The 22,290-nt window shown below is 40.5% G+C and overlaps 1 protein-coding gene across 1 annotated transcript in view; it reads right to left on the reverse strand.

Annotated features, from left to right (window-relative positions):
• Positions 1-16,430, reverse strand: part of med13a (mediator complex subunit 13a) — a 91,543-nt gene extending 75,113 nt beyond the window's left edge. The window contains exons 1-3 of the mRNA XM_059351653.1: positions 16,065-16,430; positions 15,846-15,948; positions 5,462-5,696 (exon numbers count right to left, since the gene is read on the reverse strand). Of these exons, the coding sequence (XP_059207636.1) occupies positions 5,462-5,696; positions 15,846-15,911 (301 nt within the window). The 5' untranslated portion in view covers positions 15,912-15,948; positions 16,065-16,430. The remainder of the gene's footprint in view (positions 1-5,461; positions 5,697-15,845; positions 15,949-16,064) is intronic.
• Between the last annotated feature and the right edge of the window lie 5,860 nt (positions 16,431-22,290).

Consider the following 22,290-nt stretch of genomic DNA (forward strand, 5'->3'; position numbering starts at 1 on the left):
GGCTCAGGGTTTAAATTCTGTTTCACACAAAATCAACACCAGATCAAATCTGTCAGAGAGCTGGCTTAGCATGCAGACATACAGACAATGAAATTAAGAGGATCCATAATTTCAACAAATGTTTTGGTATTTGAATGCCATGGAAATGTGTTGTCAACAAAACATCTGTATTCTGCAGGTAGTGTTTCAAACAGAGTACGTCTCCCAGATATAAGGGCAGTTCAATAATTTTGAAGTTGTGAGAGCCTCACACAAGACAGGGGGGAAAAAAGTCTGACTTGTAAAACCGTGAGACCTTCAGCCAACACGCCCCTCACAGACTACTGAAATATGCCCTTTGGAACTGGATTTTCTGCCCTGAGGTGCAAAGCAGGGTTGTTTTTATTTCACCACTGATTCGAAAAAGCACAGAGGAGAGTGCTAAAACAAGAAGAAAAAAATCCTGTGAAGTTGGCAAAGCTAGAAAAATTCCAAGAATTTCTGCAATCCGGCAAAAACCAAAACAATTGTCAGAAGATCATTGTGGAAAACAAGCTCTCAGAGTGTTGCTAAATTTAGCTTTTCTTCCCTCTATCACTGGATGGATCCCAAACAATGTGTTCATCAACTGGTGGCGGAGATGGACAATTTAAATGCAGTCCTCTTCTTCCCTCCCCCACCATTAATCTCTCTCATTCTCTAGAAATCTGACCCAACACCCAAGAATGAATAGATGTGTGGCGCTCCAGGGATTGTGGTGGAGATGGAGCGCTGATAACCTGTGCAGGACAGCGGATGACCTTCTTTCCCTTTCAACCTTCCTATTAGCAACTAATAATCCCAGCACTGGTGTTTACTGAGTGGAATATGCATGGGTAGGCGTTTTACAAACTTACAAGCAAAATCAAATGCAATCATCAAAACAGATATTTGTTAAATTCTTAATCCAAATCAGTAAGGAAAAGAAAGGATGCAAGAAAGCACACCAGTCAAGAATCCCATGCAGCTGAAGGAACAGTGAATAAGGAAACACCCAAGAGGTAGATGTGCAGACTCCAGCAGTGGAAGCCCCAGTGGGACTTGCACAGCGGGTGGATGCTACAGAGGGTGGGACAGACTAGTAAGAAATATACCACGGAGCAATTACCCTCACAGACAGACATCTATTCCTAATTTCTATGCAAAAAAATAATAATCCGTGGGTCTCTGAGGGGGAGGAAAAGGCAGCCATTTATCTTCCGCTTTGGCTGCCCCTGGTCAGGAGATTCCACCAGCTTTTGAAGGGAGATGCCGATGAAGAGAGCTTGGCATTTGCATAAGAATACATGCCTATACTCAACCAGTGGAGGGGGGAGGCAAGCCCTTTAATTCAGCAATGGCACTCACTTGTTGGGAATAATTTCTGTGCATGGCCAAGGGAAGATTAGAATTGGTTTTCTCGTTATGTTAGTACGAGCAAGGCGCGTTGTCCAACAGTGTAGAGAAGGGGCTTGGTGGTTACCCTTACCCTTCCTTCAATGGTGATTAAGTGTCAGACATTAAAAGATCCCTCAAGTTTTCCGCCCTTCACTACTCTCATCTCTCCAGCTCACTCCTTCTCCCCTCATCTCCCTGGAGAGAAGGGATTACTGGCACGCTGGTATACAGAAATGGCACTTGCTCAAAATTAAAAGACTTTCACAGGCCGCTAATCTAATGAGGGTGGAAGGGGGTGGGGGGGCAATGAGTAAGCGCCATTTCAGCTTGCTGAAATGAAAGGAAAAGAGCGGATTTTCATGTTTACCGCCAACATTGCATTAAGACTAAAAAGAGGCTGAAAACCCGAAACGAAAAGAAAGCTTTTTATTCCCAAGACAGGCTAGGACCAAAGGCAAAAAAAAATGAATCGAACCAGTGGAAAAAACAAAATTGTGTTGAGTCAAAGGCCACGACCGTTTGGACAGTCCAGTTAAGCTTGTTAGGCTTGTCTGGAACATGGACGTCTCCAACCCGGAGTGAGAATCATACCCCTAGATCATTGAGCCACACGGGTTGGGCCCATGGTGTTCCCCACCAACGCTAACTGGTGTTTGTTGATTCGCACCTGATCAGGCAACAGGCAGACTGTCAATCATCATCCTACTTCTTGGGCTTCACACACAAACACAAATACTCTGCCAAGAAAACCTTTTTTATTCCATTAGGATTTACGTAATATCCCGTAATTCCCAATTAGATGGCCAGAGTAAACACCAGCAGGTATCTGGGGCCTTAGAAAGAAGAACTGACAGCACTGTAGGGCCAAATTACACTAGAGAAGAAATATATCATTTCCCAAGGCCTCATTAGTTCATAGTTGTTCAGAATAGCCACACTCAGGGGTAAGGTGAACAACTAATGGTGACAGAGATGGGCAGATGTTCGGGCGTCACTATAATCAAATTTGAAAAACACAACAAAATCACAACATGGACCCAGGGTTTTCCCTTGTATTTTGCCATCCCTGTGGCCTACTGGACTTAAGCAGACCCCACACCAGGCCTTAGCAACAGGGAGATATTTAAATCTATTTTTAAGATGTCTTTGATAAAATGTGAACATACAATAGGAATCAGCCGGTCTGAGATCAGTTTTCTTTACACTCATGCTTCCAAATATCATAAGCTAACATTACCAAGCAACCTTAGCTAGCTAGCCATACTGGTAGTAACTGATACTCTGCAATTCCGTCTCTGAGGCCTTAATGCTGCCGTCAGTCTATCGCTGGCCCGCACCAAGCACCCATCAAAAGACACTTGGCTGCCAGCCCACACCAGGCCCTGGTCACCTCTCCTGGGAAGGATTCATTGTGTTGCACTCACTTGTTCACATGAAAAGTGGCAGAAATAGGTATATAAAGGATGAAAAGACAGAGACAGAGAGACTTTAAACCGCGGCTCCTTGCTCAACTCCACTTAGCTTGCCAATAACGGTGTGAAGGGAGTTTGAATGTTGCATTAGTGGTTTGGAAAAGTTACAGAAACAGGGTTCAATAAGCTTTTCCCCTATCTGATAAGCTGTTCTGATAGTACACTTGCACCTTAAACAGCTCTAAAAGAGCACAGCAGCATCCCTTCCCCAGAGGGACAAACAGCTGCACATATACAGGTTAAGCCATTTAGACAAAAGGTCGTGACAGTCCCCAACTCAACCCCCATCTCAGCTGTGTTATCAGCTCTCAGGACACACCATCCTGAACAGACCGATCAGCAGCTGCAGATCTGAGGTTGGAGGAGAAAAAGAAGCCCTCTGGCTGACTTTAGATCCATCTAGAGAGGCAGCTCTGCTTCATTTCACTGGCAGAGCTCTCCAGCAGCTACAGGAGGGGGAAAGGCTCAAGAAGCAGGCGGAAGAAGTCTTCAACTAGAGAGAAGGGAGCTACAGCTTCCAAAACAGGAAACACGGATTACACCGCCCTTCTGGGAACCATTCACATCGAGACACTGTTGAGTCAGGGTGCAAAACACTTGAGAAACATGGGGAGTTGGGAATGTGAGAAATCTCATGCGACTGTCTGCGTGAACATCATTCTCAAGAGGAATAGATGTGCTCTAGATGTGGCGCTTTAATACAAATTCAAAGAACACCTCAGCTGAAACAAAACCTGCCAAAACATGATTCATCATTTTGTTTTAAAATACCTGGAAGGAAAATGCGGCGCAGATTTTCTGGTCAATATTCAATTATATAATTTCTATCTCCCGATACACAAACAATATAACATTTAATCTCCCCAAAGCCGCCATGAGAACATGGCAGTGACTCCAACAATTTCCAAATATAGATTGTCCATACCACCCTCTCTTACTAGAAATGTAGCACACTCTATTAGATGGCCTGAGCCAGACGCTTCAGGTAATTACCAGGACCCGTTAGGCCTGAATGAGCTGCCCATCACAGCCTTCAGCTCCCATTTTGAGTCCACTTCAGGCACAATGTCCCATAATGAAGGAGGGTCACAGACGGGCTGTGCTTGGCTCAGACTCCAAAGTTCAATCTACATGGCAGAGAGCATGAATAAAGATGGCCTTTTCCATCTTCCCCTGCTAATGTTACTGTTACTGAGGAGGGGAAAAGAAGAAAGTGGGGGGTGGATGCATTTGCCTCATTTCTGCATGGCTGCTCCTGCATGCTGCGTTTCTCACTCAAGTTATAATCGGACTGAGCTCTGCTTCCTTCCCTTCTTCTTCTTCCTCCTTTGTGGAATGGCACTATGTGACTTTAGATAAGTTGTTTTACTTCGCAATACTAAATGAGAGGTGCTGCTTCACCTGCTTGTGGTCAGTAATACAGTATAACCCTCTATCTCACACACACACACACACGACATAATGAGACGGCATGATGCCCAGCGTCTCCAGGGAGAGGGAGTTGCCCTACAGGTGTTGGCACTGCTAGCCTGGCTGGCTGGCCTATCAGTCAGTGGAAGGGAGGGGGGGACATTAGAGAGGTATCAGATTACACAGATTTTAACACTTCCCTCAGGCTCTCACTTACAGAGTACCTCCCCTGTGCCTACCTGACAATCAAGCAGTGAAATCTGTATCATTTTTCATTGTACAACCAATAACGTATCTTGACAGGGTGATCGATGTTCAAGTGCTTCTTTTACAAAAGCTGCAAGCCCTCTACACTTCCCGTTATCTTTTACAGCCATCACTCTTTTAGCTTTATAACCTTGAATGAATCCAACAAAAGGTGCATTGGTAGGGGAGATGAATTTCATATTCATAGATTATTTTTCATGCCAGAGCAGAGACTCAGATAGATATAGAGTAGAAGTCATCTCTCTACACCTCTTTAATCGTCTAATTTGTCAAAACATCAAAAAAAAACTAACTTGGCTGGCTGACTGGCTTGCTTACTACCATGCAGCAGCAGGGTAGTTTACTTGCTTCTTAACTACAAAAGCAGTCGGTGCCAAGGAGCACTCTCCCTGTTCCCTTGAAGTCAATCACTGAATGCCTGCAAGCATCCTGGGTTCAAGTATCTGACCCTGACCTCTGACCTCCATGTAGTGAGGAAGCAGCATAAAGAGGATGTACCTGCACAGCCTAAAAAAAAAACAGTTTTTTTCCATATGTACAGTACAGGCCAAAAGTTTGGACACACCTTCTCATTCAATGCGTTTTTCTTTATTTTCATGACTACTATTACATTGTAGATTCTCACTGAAGGCATCAAAACTATGAATGAACACATATGGAATTATGTACTTAACAAAAAAAGTGTGAAATAACTGAAAACATGTCTTGTATTTTAGATTCCTCCCTTTGCTTACTAGAATATAAGACATGTTTTCAGTTATTTCACACTTTTTTGTTAAGTACATAATTCCACATGTGTTCATTAATAGTTTTGATGAATTTACAATGTCAATAGTCATGAAAATAAAGGAAACGCATTGAATGAGAAGGTGTGTCCAAACTTTTGGCCTGTACTGTATATGCCAAGGGGTCCCCACCTGTTAGCTCGTGGTGGATGAGATCTGCGAAGTTAGGGTCGTCCCCCCACCAGAAGAGCCAAAGCTCCCTCCGGCCCGGCCGCTGGCTGCGCCGCCATACGCTTAGCACGTCGGCCTTCAGGCAGCGGCTGAAGCTGCATAGGATGGGGTCCTCCTCCGTCACTGGAAAGAGGATGGGTGCAGAGGTGGGACCCTGCCACACAAACCTCTTCCATTTGATCCCTGTCAAGTCAGCCTGCAAGACAAGGGGGAGGGGGAGAGAGAGAGAAGGAGACTGTTAGTGTGCAGAGTCGCTGCTTCAGGATCCACTCAGCACCTCCGAGTAAACATGTGCTGAGCAGAGTGTAAAGAGTAGGTATTAATCCTCTTTTATGGGGCAGTTCACCCACCAACTACTTCTGACAACAAGACACCCAGGCTGTCAAAACAGGAAAAAAAAGAACAAAAAAACTAAGAGAAAGGGGAAGATTGAAAGAGTTAAGATACACAATAGATGACAAGAAAACTGAGCACCATTGTGTGACGATAAAAAAAAAGAGAAATTGCCCTTAAAAATTGGGACGTTTGTTTGTTTCTACAAAGAAGTGTGTTCTAGTGCTTCAGGTGCTTTCAATATCACCGTGAACAACATGTTCGAAACACAAATAGGAAAAAACTAATGCTGGTAAATGTGGTCTCACCACCTTAATCCTCATTATTGGTGAGTGCTGGGGGGGTGCTTTGCCTTTCTATAAACGCTGTCTGGCTTTTATAGAGAGAACAAAACACACAGGAAAAAGCCTCATAGGCAGTAAATCACTGGCGGGGTTATTAAGTGTTAAAGCAGGAACATTACGCTCCACTGCTAGCTAGCACTGCTGCTTATCATCCAAGCGCCGACTGACTACCCATGTCTACCTAAACACATGCATGCATACACACACACACACACACACACACACACACACACACACTAACCACCACAAAACACACACATGATGCCTTAGGCGTACATCCACATTTCCGCTGGCAATCTTGGTCCTCTATCTATCCTTGTAGACATTTCAAGTAATCTGTGTGAACACGGACTGTTCATTTTCATGCCGTTTAGTCCTATTCCGTTCAGCCTGACTTGGCATGCTGTCCCTCTGTATATTCAACCAATTAATCCATTACATTTCAGGGGATATCTTAACTCAAGTGCAGAGGCGCTGAGCCTGAACAAGTGATTACCCGTGGTTGTGGCGAAGCGGTGGTCTTTCGCCTGGCTAGGGATAAGCTGGGAGATTTGTGGTGTTAGTTGTGATGGTGGTGGTGTTGGTGGGGGGTGGGGGGTGGGTCGGGGACTGTCAAAACAGAGCATTGTGTGGTGTCAGCTGGAGCAGAGCTGGATCACAACAACAAGTTAGTACGCAATAAGACGGAGTGAGCACACACAGGTGGACAAATTATTAATAAACCTGGGGTTAAAAATACTTTTGACTAGATTTATGACTCCTGTACATGGCCATGTAATACCACAGCAGCTTTCAGGCAAGCTTGTTATTCCACTTTGGAAGTACCACCTGAGCACCTGTTTACCATGAATCAATCGCACAGTTAATAGCACAATTTGCTGTGATTATTCACGATTAATAGCTTTTTTATTCTTTTACAACCGTAGCTTAATAATGGCTTAATAACAGATTTTTGTCTATAAAAGGGGAGAGTAGTGGGTACCCATGGAACCACACAACCCTCTGTGCAGCATCATTCAATCTATATGTATGTATACCAATTGCCTGTAAATGTATATAAAGGCAATAAAGTTTTAAAAAACTGTTATTCCACAATTACAAAGTATACACTGTACGCACCATTAAAATACAGAAAACATGTGTTCAATTTGCTCTCCACCACTAACTAAAGGAGGGAAAAAATTTGCTGGCAAGCACACAAAAGGTGTCATGATAACTAAACACAGCGGTTGTCGGGATGCATGATCAAAACATCATGATCTCTGACGAACAATGTGGCTCCTTAGGAATTCAAAAGCGGCTGCACATGCTGAGGACGAGCTCCAGGGTGCAAACAGCAGAGCTGTGTCTGTGTGTAACGGCAGAGCTGCAGCAGTTAGGCTGCTCCTTCCTGCTGGAGTGTGTGAGAAGCACTACATTACACCTGCATCTCGCAAGGAAACATCTGTGCGCACGATGCAAAGGGAGGGTGAGGGGACAACGGTTAACTGTGAAACCAGATCATAAGTACAGATAGGCAATTAGCAAGTGAACACCCCCGACATCGTATTGACCATGGCCAGTCCCCATTGATATTGAGTGTTACACCACTTAAAAGGTTTTGTTCATAAGTGCCCTACAGATTTTATTATGGGTCTCTCCTCCTCACAGATAAATGGTTTCACACTTAAAGATGGGATTATGTGCTACACACACATATCCTGGCATCAGGCTGGTGACAGGGGACCGATACTTTCTTTTAAATTACACAACTCTTATTCAAATAAGTGTTTCCGTTACTTGCTTGTGGTAACTCTTGCTTCTCACCACTCTTTAGTAGCCAAGTCCGTGCTTAGTTGTGCCTCAGATTGTTTCTTTTATATTAACTATTTGCATTCGGGTTCATACAGCGTTTAAAGAGTCATATTCAAGCCATTTCCTGCACTTTCAAGGTACCTAAACCAGTCATTTCCAGACTCTCAAAGCCTTTATCATCACATCAAATGTTTTACTATAAATTAAATTGAGAAAAATAAAGTTTACAGGCTTCATTCAGCTTCACGTCAATCAATGTATATAAACACTTTGTTTACTTTACCATCTGTTCAAATGAACTTTGATTGTATATTTTGATCATAATTACATGAGTGACTGAGCAGATGAAAACACAGGATTATGTTGGAAAAACAAGCATTTTTTTTAAAGGAGTATCAACAAATTTAAGTATATTCCTGACCTTGAAAACTTAATGATTAAAATCGAGCATTTGCGAAACTTTCAAGATATTGTAAGAACCCTGTGATAAATGTTATGATGCCATCCAAATGTGCTTCCCTTGCCCTTAAAAATCCACTTCATGTTTTAAAGTTAGCTTGCAAGCCTTATAAGAAGACTGAACTGTAACCAAGGAGCACTTAATACATGGGAGATGTACATTGTGATTGCTCTTACAGGCCAGATCTAATGCAGAAGTGAACTAAAGTGGATTCAGTTGCAACATAATACCGTGACATTTTGTTACTGTCGAGGTAGAGTGCATTACCTTGTGTTTGCATAGACATTAGGCATATTAAACCCTCTCACATATAGAGATAGAGGTTTAAAAGGCCTCTCAACCTAAACATTTCCTACTGTATCATATTCAAATATAGGGTGATGCAAACTACTCTCCATCTAATCTCCAACCAAATAAAATTTGAGTACGGCAATAAAGCAATTACAGCCTGTTCTGAAACAATTAGACCACTAATTGATTAGTTGATCACATGAAAATTAACTAATGACAACTTGGATTATCAATTAACTGCAAGTTATTCAAGAAGTAACAATAGAAAAACAATTTGATTACGGACGATCTCAGCTGACAAACGTGTTTAATTAGTGCGGAAAGCAACACCGAGTTGTAAGGCGATCTTTGAATTCAGGCAAACAAGCAGCTCTCTGCACATGGGGTTAAGAGAAGGTTAAATAGTTTAATGAACAGTCAGTCTGGTATCAGGTGACTTTGAAAATGGCACGCAGAGAAAACACTGGCATGCTTCTTGTTATTGACTACAGTTACTGTGGTACAGTACACACGGGGCAGCTGGAACCCGCTGACCACATCCTGTAGGCACACACACTTTGACCTGGTTCATTTCTGAGATTTAGCTACTGTAGTAGCAGTCGCAGCTAAAAACACTGATTAATGCTGCTGCGGTGCTGTCGATGTGTGAATGAAATACAATAGCTCGCAAAAGCGCAAGGCTAGACTCTTCATCTTACATTACACTTTTATTCATCACCTTTTTCTGCGACTGTTTCTGTCACCATCAGGATGTTTGCATCTATGCTGCAGCTTCTCTGCCAAGTAGGCAATTGAATACATTATGAATGTTTCCTTTTGAATATGTGGCACAGAGAAAAGCTTCACTACAGCAGCTGTGGTATAAAGGAAGTACAAACAAATGAGCCTTACTGTCAACAAGCAGTTATCCTCAGTAATAAAAGGCTTATTCAATGTATTGTGTTTATTATATTTGGTCTATATGTGACATATCCACCCTCGATGTCTAACATGATTAGCAGACATTAATAACTGTCACACACTTTGATTCTTTATGATCATAACCCTGCAGACGCAACTCACACATACATTTAAAAATTCATTAAAATCACCATTTATTTTCTTAAAATATGCTTTAGTGGTGGAATTAAGACATTATCATAGTTTAAGACAGATCCTTATCAAAAATATTAAAAATAATATGATGGAATGTATTTGTGATGCTAGCTTTCAAATGTAAAAAAAAAACAAAAACAGTGTGATCAATAGTTGGTGATTGCTAGAACGTGATTTTTCCTTATGTAGTTTGATTTCGTGGAAGGAAAAAAGAAGGTGCTGCTAACGGTTGCTACAGTGCCATGACAGTACATGATGTGGAGCAGTTGCAGTGTGGAGCTGAAAAGTGTTCACAGACATCGAGAGTACACTTTTCTCTACTGTACTGTTTGGATGCTAGAGAGCGAAAAAGGCCAACAAGTTTTACCTCGAGTGCTCACGCTTCCAGTGAGGAGCCGAGCTGAACACTCTGTGGATGTGGTGAGAAACTGAAACTCCATAAAAGTTTTAAAATAACTAAACAAACTTTTGTGGTGTTCTGGTCAGTTGGAAGTCTCACCAACCATACGTGTATGATAACACGTATGTATAAAGTGAGAAAGTGTGGGACATGAGTCTGAACCGGTTAGGCTCAAATGGGAGAATTAGACAAAAAAAGTCTAAAGCCACCTTGAAGCGTCTGAAGTCGACTTGCGAGATTTTAAGCAGAATCTGTTTTGTTTACAGTGGGAAGCAAAAAGTATTTGCACTGCTGATTTACAGTGAATTTAAAACGACAAAGACTGAAAATTTGTCTGTGTAATCTAGGATTCTACAAGCATTAGCATCAATCAAAAGGCCCTTTCAGACCGCCGTTTCAAGCCACAATATTTATGCCTCTGCAACGTTTCGCCTGCAATCTGAACGCGCCAGAGGTGTGATGGGGGATCAAGTAATCCCAGCTCTGTAGCGCCTTCGGAGGTAGTAAAAGAGCCGTTAAATTGGCAAGACTGTTCGAGTCGGGATCAATTGTGGACCTGCGGAGCCCGCAAGACGGAAATTATATGACGTATCATCAGAAACACGGCTCTCATGCGAGTCTGACCATAATCAAATCATGTTCAGCAAAATGCAGAGCAACTTCTCTTGAGTGTGTAGAATCTCTACAGCGAGAAACAGCACGATGGGCAGTCACTGCCGCCACTCACTGTACACTAAAGTGTCTGCCACTTTTTGTAAACAAACTGATGTCGCTCACTTTACACACACTGCTGCAGCACATACAGTACAGGCCAAAAGTTTGGACACACCTTCTCATTCAATGCGTTTCCTTTATTTTCATGACTATTGACATTGTAAAGTCATCAAAACTATTAATGAACACATGTGGAATTATGTACTTAACAAAAAAGTGTGAAATAACTGAAAACATGTCTTTATATTCTAGTAAGCAAAGGGTGGCTACTTTGAGGAATCTAAAATAATCTAAAATAAGACATGTTTTCAGTTATTTCACACTTTTTTTGTCAAGTACATAATTCCATATGTGTTCATTCATAGTTTTGATGCCTTCAGTGAGAATCTACAATGTAAATAGTCATGAAAATAAAGAAAAACGCATTGAATGAGAAGGTGTGTCCAAACTTTTTGGCCTGTACTGTACATACTGTACTGTGCTACTGTGCTGCACAATATTTCGCCATCGTGGAATCAGTATGAATGTCCTAAATCAAAAAGCAGGCACAGTTCTTTACGGCAATGTAGCGAGACTTTTGCAGAAACGCAGCCTGAAAGGAGCTATTATGTCCTTGTTGAAAAACAAATCGTATTTTTATACTTGCTCTTAATCAACTGGGCACAAAATGTTTTCTTACGGTTTCTGTAGCACTGCTGACAACATTCTGTCTTTAAAATAGAAAAACAAAGACTGACTGCAGGCTTTGTACGATCACACACTGCATCTTCTGCAACTTCATTTGATTAAAAAACTAAATTAGCTGCTTTTTAGTTGAATGTTGTAAAACCTTTATACGTGATTTCAAGGGGTCTTTAAAGAGACTTCTTTTTAAATCACTAATCTCTCTTCCGTACGGTAGGAATTAAACTAGCGTTAAACTGTTTTTTTCAATAGCATTTTTAAAAAAAAGTCATAAAAAGCTACAGTGTAGAAACATCAAGTCAAACTGCTTGTATTTTGTCCCTCTGATCCCTTTTTCAGCTTTTGCACAAAATGCATGTGATTAAACCAAACTGTAGACTACAAGACTACAAAAAAAACATTAACGTCTGTCCTTACATATTCCTGAGCCTGAAGAGGCAGCACTGAATAGCCCCTCTGTCAAATGCTGGACACGTCAGTCCTCCACTCCTCATAAACAATATCCAAGAGGCAGACTGCTCTATCAAGGATAAATGTGCCTTCTGCAGTTGTCCTTTCAAAATAAATTAGTGGCAGCTTGTGTGCAAAAACGGAGAGCGCCACAATTATCTGCATGTTTCCTTCCAACGTTCATGCTTTCCAGGCTGTGTGCACACTTGATGCACTGCTATGAATCTACAAGTTTTTCCACCTGCATGTGTCTTGGCAAATGCTCGAGTGTGTGAGCACCTGTTTTTGGGTCATGAGAAGTTTTATCTTTCATATGCAAAAGCCTAAAAAAAATCACACTGCTGCGTTAGGAGTGAATCTAAGGTTAAAAGCGCTGGATACGAGAAGGGATGGTTTCATGAGGTGACACATACTTGGGGGGGTTATGACCCCTGATATTGCCAGCTGCTCACCTTCCCTCTGGCCACTTAGGGTTCTGGGTCTCAGTAGGGAACACTGTGTTCAAACAGCTGCCTTCCTGCCTTTCAAGATATGAGACAAGCAACAGGTGAAGCTGCTCAAATCATGCTGCAGATGCTCCTCTGCTACAAGTCTCTTTTCCTGTCTGTCACCTCTCTCCCTCAGTATAGCCTGCCATGGAGACAACATGAAACCATCTAATGTGTGTATTTAGTTAAAGATAATGCAAATCATTTCATTTGATATAAAACTCTTGTTAAATTACTGTATGCTATTTATTTATTTGCTAAGTGCTTTTTTAATGATAAGGACCCTTGTCGCTGAAATGCATGGACGCTCGAACTACAAACAACCTGCTGCAAAGACGAAAAACGAAACTGAAACATGTAAACTACATTTACACACCAAGTTAATTCCAAAAGCCTAGTTTTAAATGCAAAAAAAAGAGCATGCAACAAGTAGTATCATACTCCTGAGAAGACTATCCACTGAAAAACTGAGAGGGAAAAAAGTACCACAATGTATTCGCATTCTTTCACCATAAAACCACAAAGTGGAGTCTGTTCAGGGAGTGAGTCATAACAGCAGTGGTGTTATGCTTAGTCTCAGTGTGCAGGAAAATGTCAGCCAGACAGGCAGAGCACCACAACTACCAGCCTCTACCTCGGCTGTCCACTGTAGCCAACGCTGCCTTCAAGTGCTGTCGTAAACATTGTAATTACGAGTTCAGCACACACAATCGACCCAACTAAGTAGTATTGAGAGAGTGGGGATTTCTGCAATGAAATGTTACCTTTAGGGGGCGGACAGCTTGGACGCTGTGTCAATTTGTGGCAAAAGCAGTGTAGTATTTCACAATGTTGTTATTATACTACATTCTATGTCAACATTACTATCAGGTGCACTTCTACTCCTAATCCTCACTTAACTTTTATTTTGCATGCATATGTTGAAGCAGTGCAATGTGTTTTTCCAGCTCTTGCACTGCACCATAAAGTGTCATTGCATGTGTAACAAACTACTTTTTCTCATGGTTACATTTTAGCATTTGACAAACTTCCAACTGTGGCAGCAGGGTGTTCAGAGGCGCTGGTGGAGGCAGCGTTACACTCTGCATCTAACCTGCAAGTCAACATGTAGTTAAGCCTGCTGACAAGCCAATTAACTGCAACAACAAACACATTCAGACCATGTTCTTGATTATCCAGCCAGAGGAGGAACTGTACACACGATCAACACCTTTCCACATGCTGTAGCGTGGAGGATTGTGTACTACACACAGTTGATACCCACTGCGCTATTTATCTCACAAGGCATTTAAATAATACCCGTACGAGCACAACCACAACTATTTAGGGTGATGTCAACAGGCCACAACTGACAACATGATACGATCTAAGACATTCAGAGCCAGACAAACAGGGGGATACATTACCCCGCTTTATAGTGTCGTTTATGGTAGTAGAAAGTGGATCTTAGATATGTAGTCACCTAGATGGTTGTAATACCCAGGAATGCATGCCAGAGATTATATAATCAGCCTGGGGCCTGTGCCCTAGTTGGTGTGAATACTAGAAAATGAAGTCCAAGAAGATTAAGCCACTGACAAACAAGATGATGACATATTACATAAATAATTAACGTTTGCAAACAAATACTGTTTCCACAAATCTTGTTACATGCTCGCTGCAAAAAACAATAGAGCTTCCCATGCAAAACATAACAAGCGTGCATCTATCTAAAAGGTGTGCAAGTTGGGTATTGACATTTGTCCCTCCAGGAGTTTGTCTGTATTATGCAAGAACACTGTATTTTTTAGAGAAAACTGCCCCGTTGGTTCCCAGTCTCAGAGAAGCAACTTAACGCTGCAAAGTGAAGTGCATGAGGTGTTTGGTTTACGGGTCAGCACTTGATAAAACATAGTGGAAATGTAATGCGAACGAGATAGCAAGTTAATAATAAACAAGGTGGTGTTGAGGCGAAAGGGAGAAAGTGCTACAGCAACTAACTCATTAGGAAACACAGTGGTTTTGGCAGTAAAATACATAACATTTATTTATACCGCGCTAACAGGCGATATGTTGCTGTGTCTATCCTGAGAAATGTAGTAAATGAAGCTTAACAAGCGAGTGGCGTTAACCTTGAATGTTTGGTTTAGAAAGGAAAAAAGGAAATGTAGCAGAAAGTGGATAATAATAATCAAGATTCATACACTTTTTGAGTGGTCAAATTCAAGCACTTTTCAAGGACTTTCAAGGTCCATTTTCAAGCTTTTCCAGGACCTTACAACGGTTGTAAGTTGCATGTTTTAGATGAGTACTTACATGCTAGGTTAAGATGCTGGACTGTGTTTATCATAGTGCTCTGCGTTTCATTACTGGCTTGGGAAATCGTACACATCATTGTACTCTCACTCATTGTATTTAATTGTTTATCATCACACTGTTAAAATAATCGCCTATATTATTTTTTGTCAAATTTTTTTTTTTTTGCCTAAATCATCTCCTCATGATGCTGCCCACCTATGGTAAAATCACCTACATCCTCAGTTGATCAGATCATGTGATTTTACCCCTTTAAGATAATGGCCTATGTCAAGTGTGTGACTTAAGCAGATTTATTATGCCTAAGTCAAAATAAAATGTGACTTAGGCAATTTTTTGAACATGCCTTTGCAACTTAAGCAAGATATGGTAACACTTTATTTTGAAGGTGTCTACATAAGAGTGACATAGAGCGTGTCATAAACATGACAAGGGATGTGTAATTAACATTAACATTAATGACACTTTGAAGTAACATTAATGCTCATGATACTTGTCATGTCATCTTTCTGACAGGCTCGTGTGACTCTTATGTAGACACCTTCAAAATAAAGTGTTACCATATCTTGCTTAAGTCACAAAAGCATGTTCAAAAAATTGCCTAAGTCATTTATTTCCCTTAAGTTACATAATTTACACACAGTGTTATTATTATGCCGATAGACATCCTTTGTTGCATCCTTTTTGAGTGAAATGATCAATAAATGTCATATGTTACACTTTTGCTGAAGTTTTTTGTGTTTCCTGCAAAACTTGAAAAAAATGACTTTGGCGATTATTTTAACAGGGTGACGATATAAGTGTCAAAGTGTTAAAAGCCGGCAACATGGCAACATTAGCGAACTGGGATACATTGTTGCCCTGAAATGATGTGAGCTCGACAGGGCCGTAAGCCTCGCTAAGCTCCTATCAAGTGATGCCTGTGTGGCTAACGTTAGCTTAGCCCCTGTTCAGCTAGTTAAAAATGGCTGCTTTCCTTTAGTTTTAAATCTCTTACCAGACAGAATAGATTGGAATGGCAATCCTCCAAGCTGGCCCCGTTTGGTACATAACAAGAACTCATCCTTCTTCACTGCGAGGTCCAACTCTCCATCATTTCACTTCCCGGGAAATAAAGAACAATTTGTTGCGAATTTGTATTTTCAAAGATGTGCAGGCTTAATCAACGAGAAATATTTTTTGTAACATTTGGCTGGAGGATAGTTAATTCAACAACCTTCCGATTGCAGTTCCCCCGCCGGAGATAAAAGCGGATAAAAGAGACTGTGTGGGCTTTATGTCGACATCTCAAAAGCACACAGTGAGAACTAATTAAAGGAAGCGAAAAATGTTCATAAAACAAAAAGAAAAGGAGAGCAAAGAAGCAACTCTCCCCCTCCCCCTTAGCCCTAAAACGGTGTCTGCTTAAAAAAATAAAGACGTCCTGTCTTACTCCTCCATCGCAAAAATTAGTCTAAAAACGAAATACATCCTGTAAAAACCTCTCGAAATCTGGCATCGGCCTATATTTTAACGATTATTTCGGTCATTATTTCAGCCTCGGTTCCTGTTGGTTTCCATTTGAATTCATGGATTCCTTTCTTTAATGGCGGCCACAGGGACAACTCTGCCTTCCACAGCCTATTGGCTCATTCGTGGTCAAAGCGTTGTCAAGCCAACCGAAGACACACAGACACACATCAGAAAGTAGGCAACACTTCCGGCAAAATAAAAGTATAGACTTTTTTAAAAATATCGTCACACTGTTAAAATAATCGCCTAACTCTTTTGCAGGAAACACAAAAAACTTAGTCAAAAGTGTAACATATGACATTTATTGATCATTTCACTCTAAAAGGAGGTAACAAAGGATGGCTATTGGCATAGTAATAACACTGTGTGTAAATTATGTAACTTAAGATAAATAAATGACTTAGGCAATTTTTTCAAAACATGCCTTTGTGACTTAAGCAAGATATGGTAACACTTTATTTTGAAGGTGTCTACATAAGAGTCACACAAGCCTGTCAGAAACATGACATGACAAGTATCATGAGCATTAATGTTACTTCAAAGTGTCATTAATGTTCATGACACATCCCATGTCATGTTTATGACATGCTTATGGCACTCTTATGTAGACACCTTAGAGTAAAATGTTACCAATATTAGTGTCAACAATAAAACACATAAACTGATATCTAAACAATCTCCCTCTAGCTCTTCTTTGCTGGGTTCTTATCTGATGCATATGAATGTGGCAAATTGTCAAAGAAGTGATGATCTTAAAGGGGTAAAATCATATGAACTGATCAACTGAGGATGTAGGCGATTTTACCATAGGTGGCTGGTGTCATGAGGAGATGATTTAGGCAAAAAAAACAACAATTTTGACAAAAAATTACTTAGGTGATTATTTTAACAGGGTGATGACACATATTATGATGAATCCTATGAATGTTGCTTTATGAAAATACGAGGTTGTTAAGTATATTTCAATGCTGAATAATATACTTGATTTCCTTGAGGTACTTTGTGTCAATAAAGATAATGAAACGTGCAACAAACACCACGCGTTTTATTTTGAAAGTCCAGATAATGCTTTCCGTGTATCAGTGTGGCTAACTCGATACTGTCGTGGTCATGAGGGCTGTAATAACACAAGACTGATAGGTATTGCCGCTAGGCCAGCGCAAGTGGCGCTACTGAGCAACAGATTTTGTTACCAATGATCAAACCATATAAACTTGCTCACTTACACAGTGCACCACCTAGCGCATGTGATGTTGCACTTGCAATTGAAATGTGCAACCAAGATGCATTGATGCGCCCTTTGTTTTGCTTTATTTCAATCAAATTCATTCATTTGACCTCAATTTCACAGAGTGAGATAAAGAAAGCAGTCAAATAAAACATTTACTAGGTGCAAAATAAAACAAATGCATATTATAAAAGGAAATTTAAAAAGCAATTGAATCAAGGGGAAATGAGAACATTTCAACATAATTTAATAAAATGAGTTTGTTGACACATGTACAGAAAAGGATGCTGATGTGTGCTTTAAAACCTTGCAATAAAAAGTCAAATGCAGTTATAGGTAAATTAAATGGAGAGCAAGGTTATGAATTACATACACACAGAGAAAGAACAAAGTTAACATGTCTCATTAAGGGCCACCACAAGCCACAGTTTCATATTAGCAAACCAATTATTTTCTCCAACCAAAACAAAGCTCAAACAGCTTTTTTACTGACTTTGACAAAGTATCAGTCAGTTTGTTTTTCATAAAACTCAATCAGTATGGCTGAAACACACACATTTGCATATTGTTTTAGATGAGAAGAAATAAAACCAGCAGATTGCAGAGTAACGTCACAGTGTTTCTTCTCCGGTTACATCTCATCCATATCCATATAGTTAGAGTAAAACTAGATGTCATGCACATAATTATTCATCACATTTCATCAGCTAAGCTTTGACAAGTTTACACAATGTATAATTTGTTTGTTTCTCTTTATAGATTTTTTTTCTACTATCAGCAACCAACCAGCATGTTGCTCAAGGACACTTTAGCAGGATGGATGGTTGTCAGGATATCATTTTAATCTATTTTATTTTGCAGGGTTTTTTTGCTGCAGCCAGCACTCCTTCCACACAATTTCTTACTGAAATCAGACTGTTGTGTGCATTAAACGCCATGTCTTTTGCTCTGGATTAATATAGCAAAACATTACACAATTGACAGGTGTGCCTCTGATCTCATACAACCAGTATCCCAATTGGAGTTGGGCCAAATGAATTAAAGCTGCTAATTGTAAGAGACATAAATCAAACATTTTTTTCATCCATTATAAGCATTAAGCTTAAGGCTAACTGATTTGACTGGGTCTCTGTGTGTAGTGGAATTTGCGTTACGTATAGAGTTTCCCTCTGTAGGCTATACATGGAAATAATTGTAGTCAGTGCTATTGTAGCTGACATTTATAGCTCATTTCAACAATGAATAAAATCCTTATACAGTGGGTGAAACATTATTACAAAGTATATTGTACATACAGAGTAGTTTACTAAATGATTCCAACATTATCTGTCTTATTTATTTATTTTTTTTGGTTCAAATATTCAGTTTTTTATCAATTATTCAGGGAGCCCAGGAATTTAAACCACATTCAGCCAAGAGAGCTTTCCCTCCATTTTTACCCCAGGGCACACTCACAGCCGGAATATTACTTCCTCTAATTCCAAGTGTGAGTGCTGTAGGTTTAATGAGTTTTTAGCAAGTCCTTGTCCCATCATTGTGCGATGCCTCCTAATTATAATACAATATAAGCTGTCTTTAGTCATGGTAGTTTCTTTGAAGAAATTAATGGCAACTGGTTGGCCAGCTATGCTTCATTCCGTTATCCTGTCATTTACTAATGCATAATTACTCTCCCTTCAAATGCAACTTTTATTTAGTACTTTCTATTAGTAATACAACTGCTTTTGCCATGTAATCCCAGCATTACAAGTTAAACTTTTATTCTTATGAAGCCATTGCTACCTTGTAGTTTTTGTAAAGCAGCAGTATAATAATATATCATACAGCATAATAATAGTTGTGTGCCCATCAATTGGAGCTTTACAATGAACTGTGACAGCTCTTTTCTCCATGCCAAGAGTTATACAGTGATATCTAATAGTAAGTAACATTTAATGTTTGTACTGGAAGTGAGAGCAGGGAAAACCAGGCCATAAAGGTGGTGATGACAGCACGTCCTGGGGGCAGAAAACAGCTGGCAGCTCCTGAAACGCTGATAGAGTCATGAAGGTGTGGCAGCCTGAAGAGTGATTATACTGTACCAAACAGATACATGTGAATAGATTAATTTGTTCCAAGTATTTATTGAGAGGATACTTCACCAACTTGCAGAGGATAAAAACACTTTGGACACTTGAAGGCTCTTCAAAGATTTCTCACCCAGCCGGTTTGGCTCCCAAGCCAAAGAAGCATCTGTCCCTGATCTGAAGAAACACACGAAACATTCCAGATCAAAATATGATCCAGTAGATATGCTAATGATGCGAGCACTTTTAACTAATTACCAATACAATGTATAACACAAGTTTTGTGCTTGTATTGTGGCGTCTCAGAGGCCCTGCGACATAAGCTTTGTGTCTTTCATCTCGTCCCAGAGGATCGAGCAGCTCTCTCAACCTTAAATCTCCCCATAGGAATGAATGGTAATCTCACATTCAGTGCTTCCCACGCTTTATCACCACTCTCCTTGATACAAAAAAACAATTGTGGCATGATACCATCTGTATAAGATTGTTTAACAGAAAAAGCATCTAATAGCACAGCCGATGAGCACAGTTGTCATAGCAGGGTAACTAATGTGGATACCAGATTGTTATCATGTCTGGTGATGGTTTTCTCTCACTTATCTCTGGCTCCCTCTTATCTAAGTCCCACAGAGACATTCTGTCATATATATTCTATCCCAGCAGCACTCAAGAATATTGAGGAAATGAAAGTGTAAGATAGTTTGGAGTTGGCCAACTGCTCTTTTGACATTTGATTTGACATGCTCTGTGCTCCCTGCCATTCTGCTATAGGAGCATTTGCCAGAGGGCCTTGTCCCACTGTTGTGTGACTAAACCCTGCATGAGAAAGTGAATAGTAAATCTGAGATTTATCCAGAAAGAGAACATGGGCTGACTGTAATGAGTGCCTGTGGTCAGATAAGACAGAAGAACATCAAAAATTAGACCCGGTGTTCATTTAACATGCTCAAATAGCAGAGCATGAAACACTCGAGGCTAGAATATAGCTTGAAGTAATGTGAGGCTTCTCCCTCTGAAACCCGCCAACTTTACTGTCTTTAAGGGGCTGTGGCAGGCTCCGTGTTAACACCACTGGTATGCTATGAAACTAGAAGACCTAAGGAATCCATTGGGACCAAAATGTCATGCATGTGGTTGGGAACGAGGCTAAGTAATGATCCAATGTTGGCCTAAATTTTAACGAGGAAAAAACTAGCATGGCCATTTTCAAAGGGGTCCCTTGACCTCTGACCTCCACAGATCTAAATGGGTTCTATGAGGACCCACGAGTCTTCCCTTTACAGACATGCCCACTTTATATTTATCCCGTACAGTTTGGGGCAAACAATCATGTAGTTTTTATTCTGCAGTACAATTGTGTTCTTTTCAACTATTATATTTGAATATATCTGCATACTGGGGTCTCTCAGCACTCTTGGAATTGCACAAATTGGGTATCACTGGATAGTTGAGACTGGATTCAATGAGTGCAATCTTATTCATGTGTGATGCTGTTGGTCCCCACAGTAGCCATTTCATTATAATGAGAGCATTTTTTAAAAACTTGACCTCACTGTATACAATGACCTGTTGTGACCACTAGGATAATCACGGCCTCATGAAACTTTACAACAATAAAATTAAAAACCTAGAGCATTTAACAAGGTATGCCTCTACTAGATATATAAACAAAAAGGGGGTTTCTCAGCAGTTTGAAGAACAGAACTGCTTGCAATCCAATTTTTAGCCAACCGTTTTTTATCAATTCCCAAGTGTTTAAAAACAAAGGAACAAAATGTGTATAATAGATTTATGACTTGAATAATAATAATTCTGCATCATGAAATTAATCTTCAGGTTCCCAGCTTTCAGATGATGTACACCACTTCAGTGTTGCATCTAATGCTCACCTGCTAGCCCCCCCTGAATATCCTATTTTCCACCTAGAAAGCAAAGAATGCGTCTATGGGGGTCTCTAAGGGATTATTATCTCACATGTTTGTATGTGTGTGCACAGCTGTGTACATCCTTTGACCTTATACATAGGGCAAGAGACAGGACAAGCGGTGCTGCTACTGAAAGATCACTGGAATCACGTGACACATTTGAAAAGCTTTCTGCAGATCAATAAAATTGACCACCCAGACAGGAAAGGATTTTCCCCTCTCTGGCAGACACAGCTGAGGCATCCAGCAGTTAAGAGCGCGACTCCGAGGTCCATAGTTCAACAGCGTAACTTGTGTTTACAGAGGCTAAGTGGTAATATCCCATTCTTGGCCTCTGCAAAGGAGGAATAGTTATGAAGAGGGTCAACAAGCGTGCCATGTTCAAATAAAGTAGCCCTGCTCCCAGCCCCCGTGTTAAAGCACACAGAGATATGTGCTCTTTGCTTTCCCCTCTCTCCTGCCCTCTTTTTTTCTCTCTCACACAAACATGTATACACGATCCTTTTTCACTTTTTTTTACTAGGAATCCACAAACCTAGCCTGATGGATTGAGGAGAGCTTTTGAAAATAATGAGAACAAGCACTTGTTCCATTCATTTACTCACATAATGGCACTTGGCCCTGACTGCAAAGTTATTAAAATGCGGAATAAAAACATCTTGAGCGCCAAGGTTGTGCTTGAAATATAATGATATAATGTTTCAAGAGCCA

The sequence above is a fragment of the Centropristis striata genome, chromosome 15 (assembly GCF_030273125.1).
Source record: "Centropristis striata isolate RG_2023a ecotype Rhode Island chromosome 15, C.striata_1.0, whole genome shotgun sequence".
Classification (NCBI taxonomy): Eukaryota; Metazoa; Chordata; class Actinopteri; order Perciformes; family Serranidae; genus Centropristis; species Centropristis striata.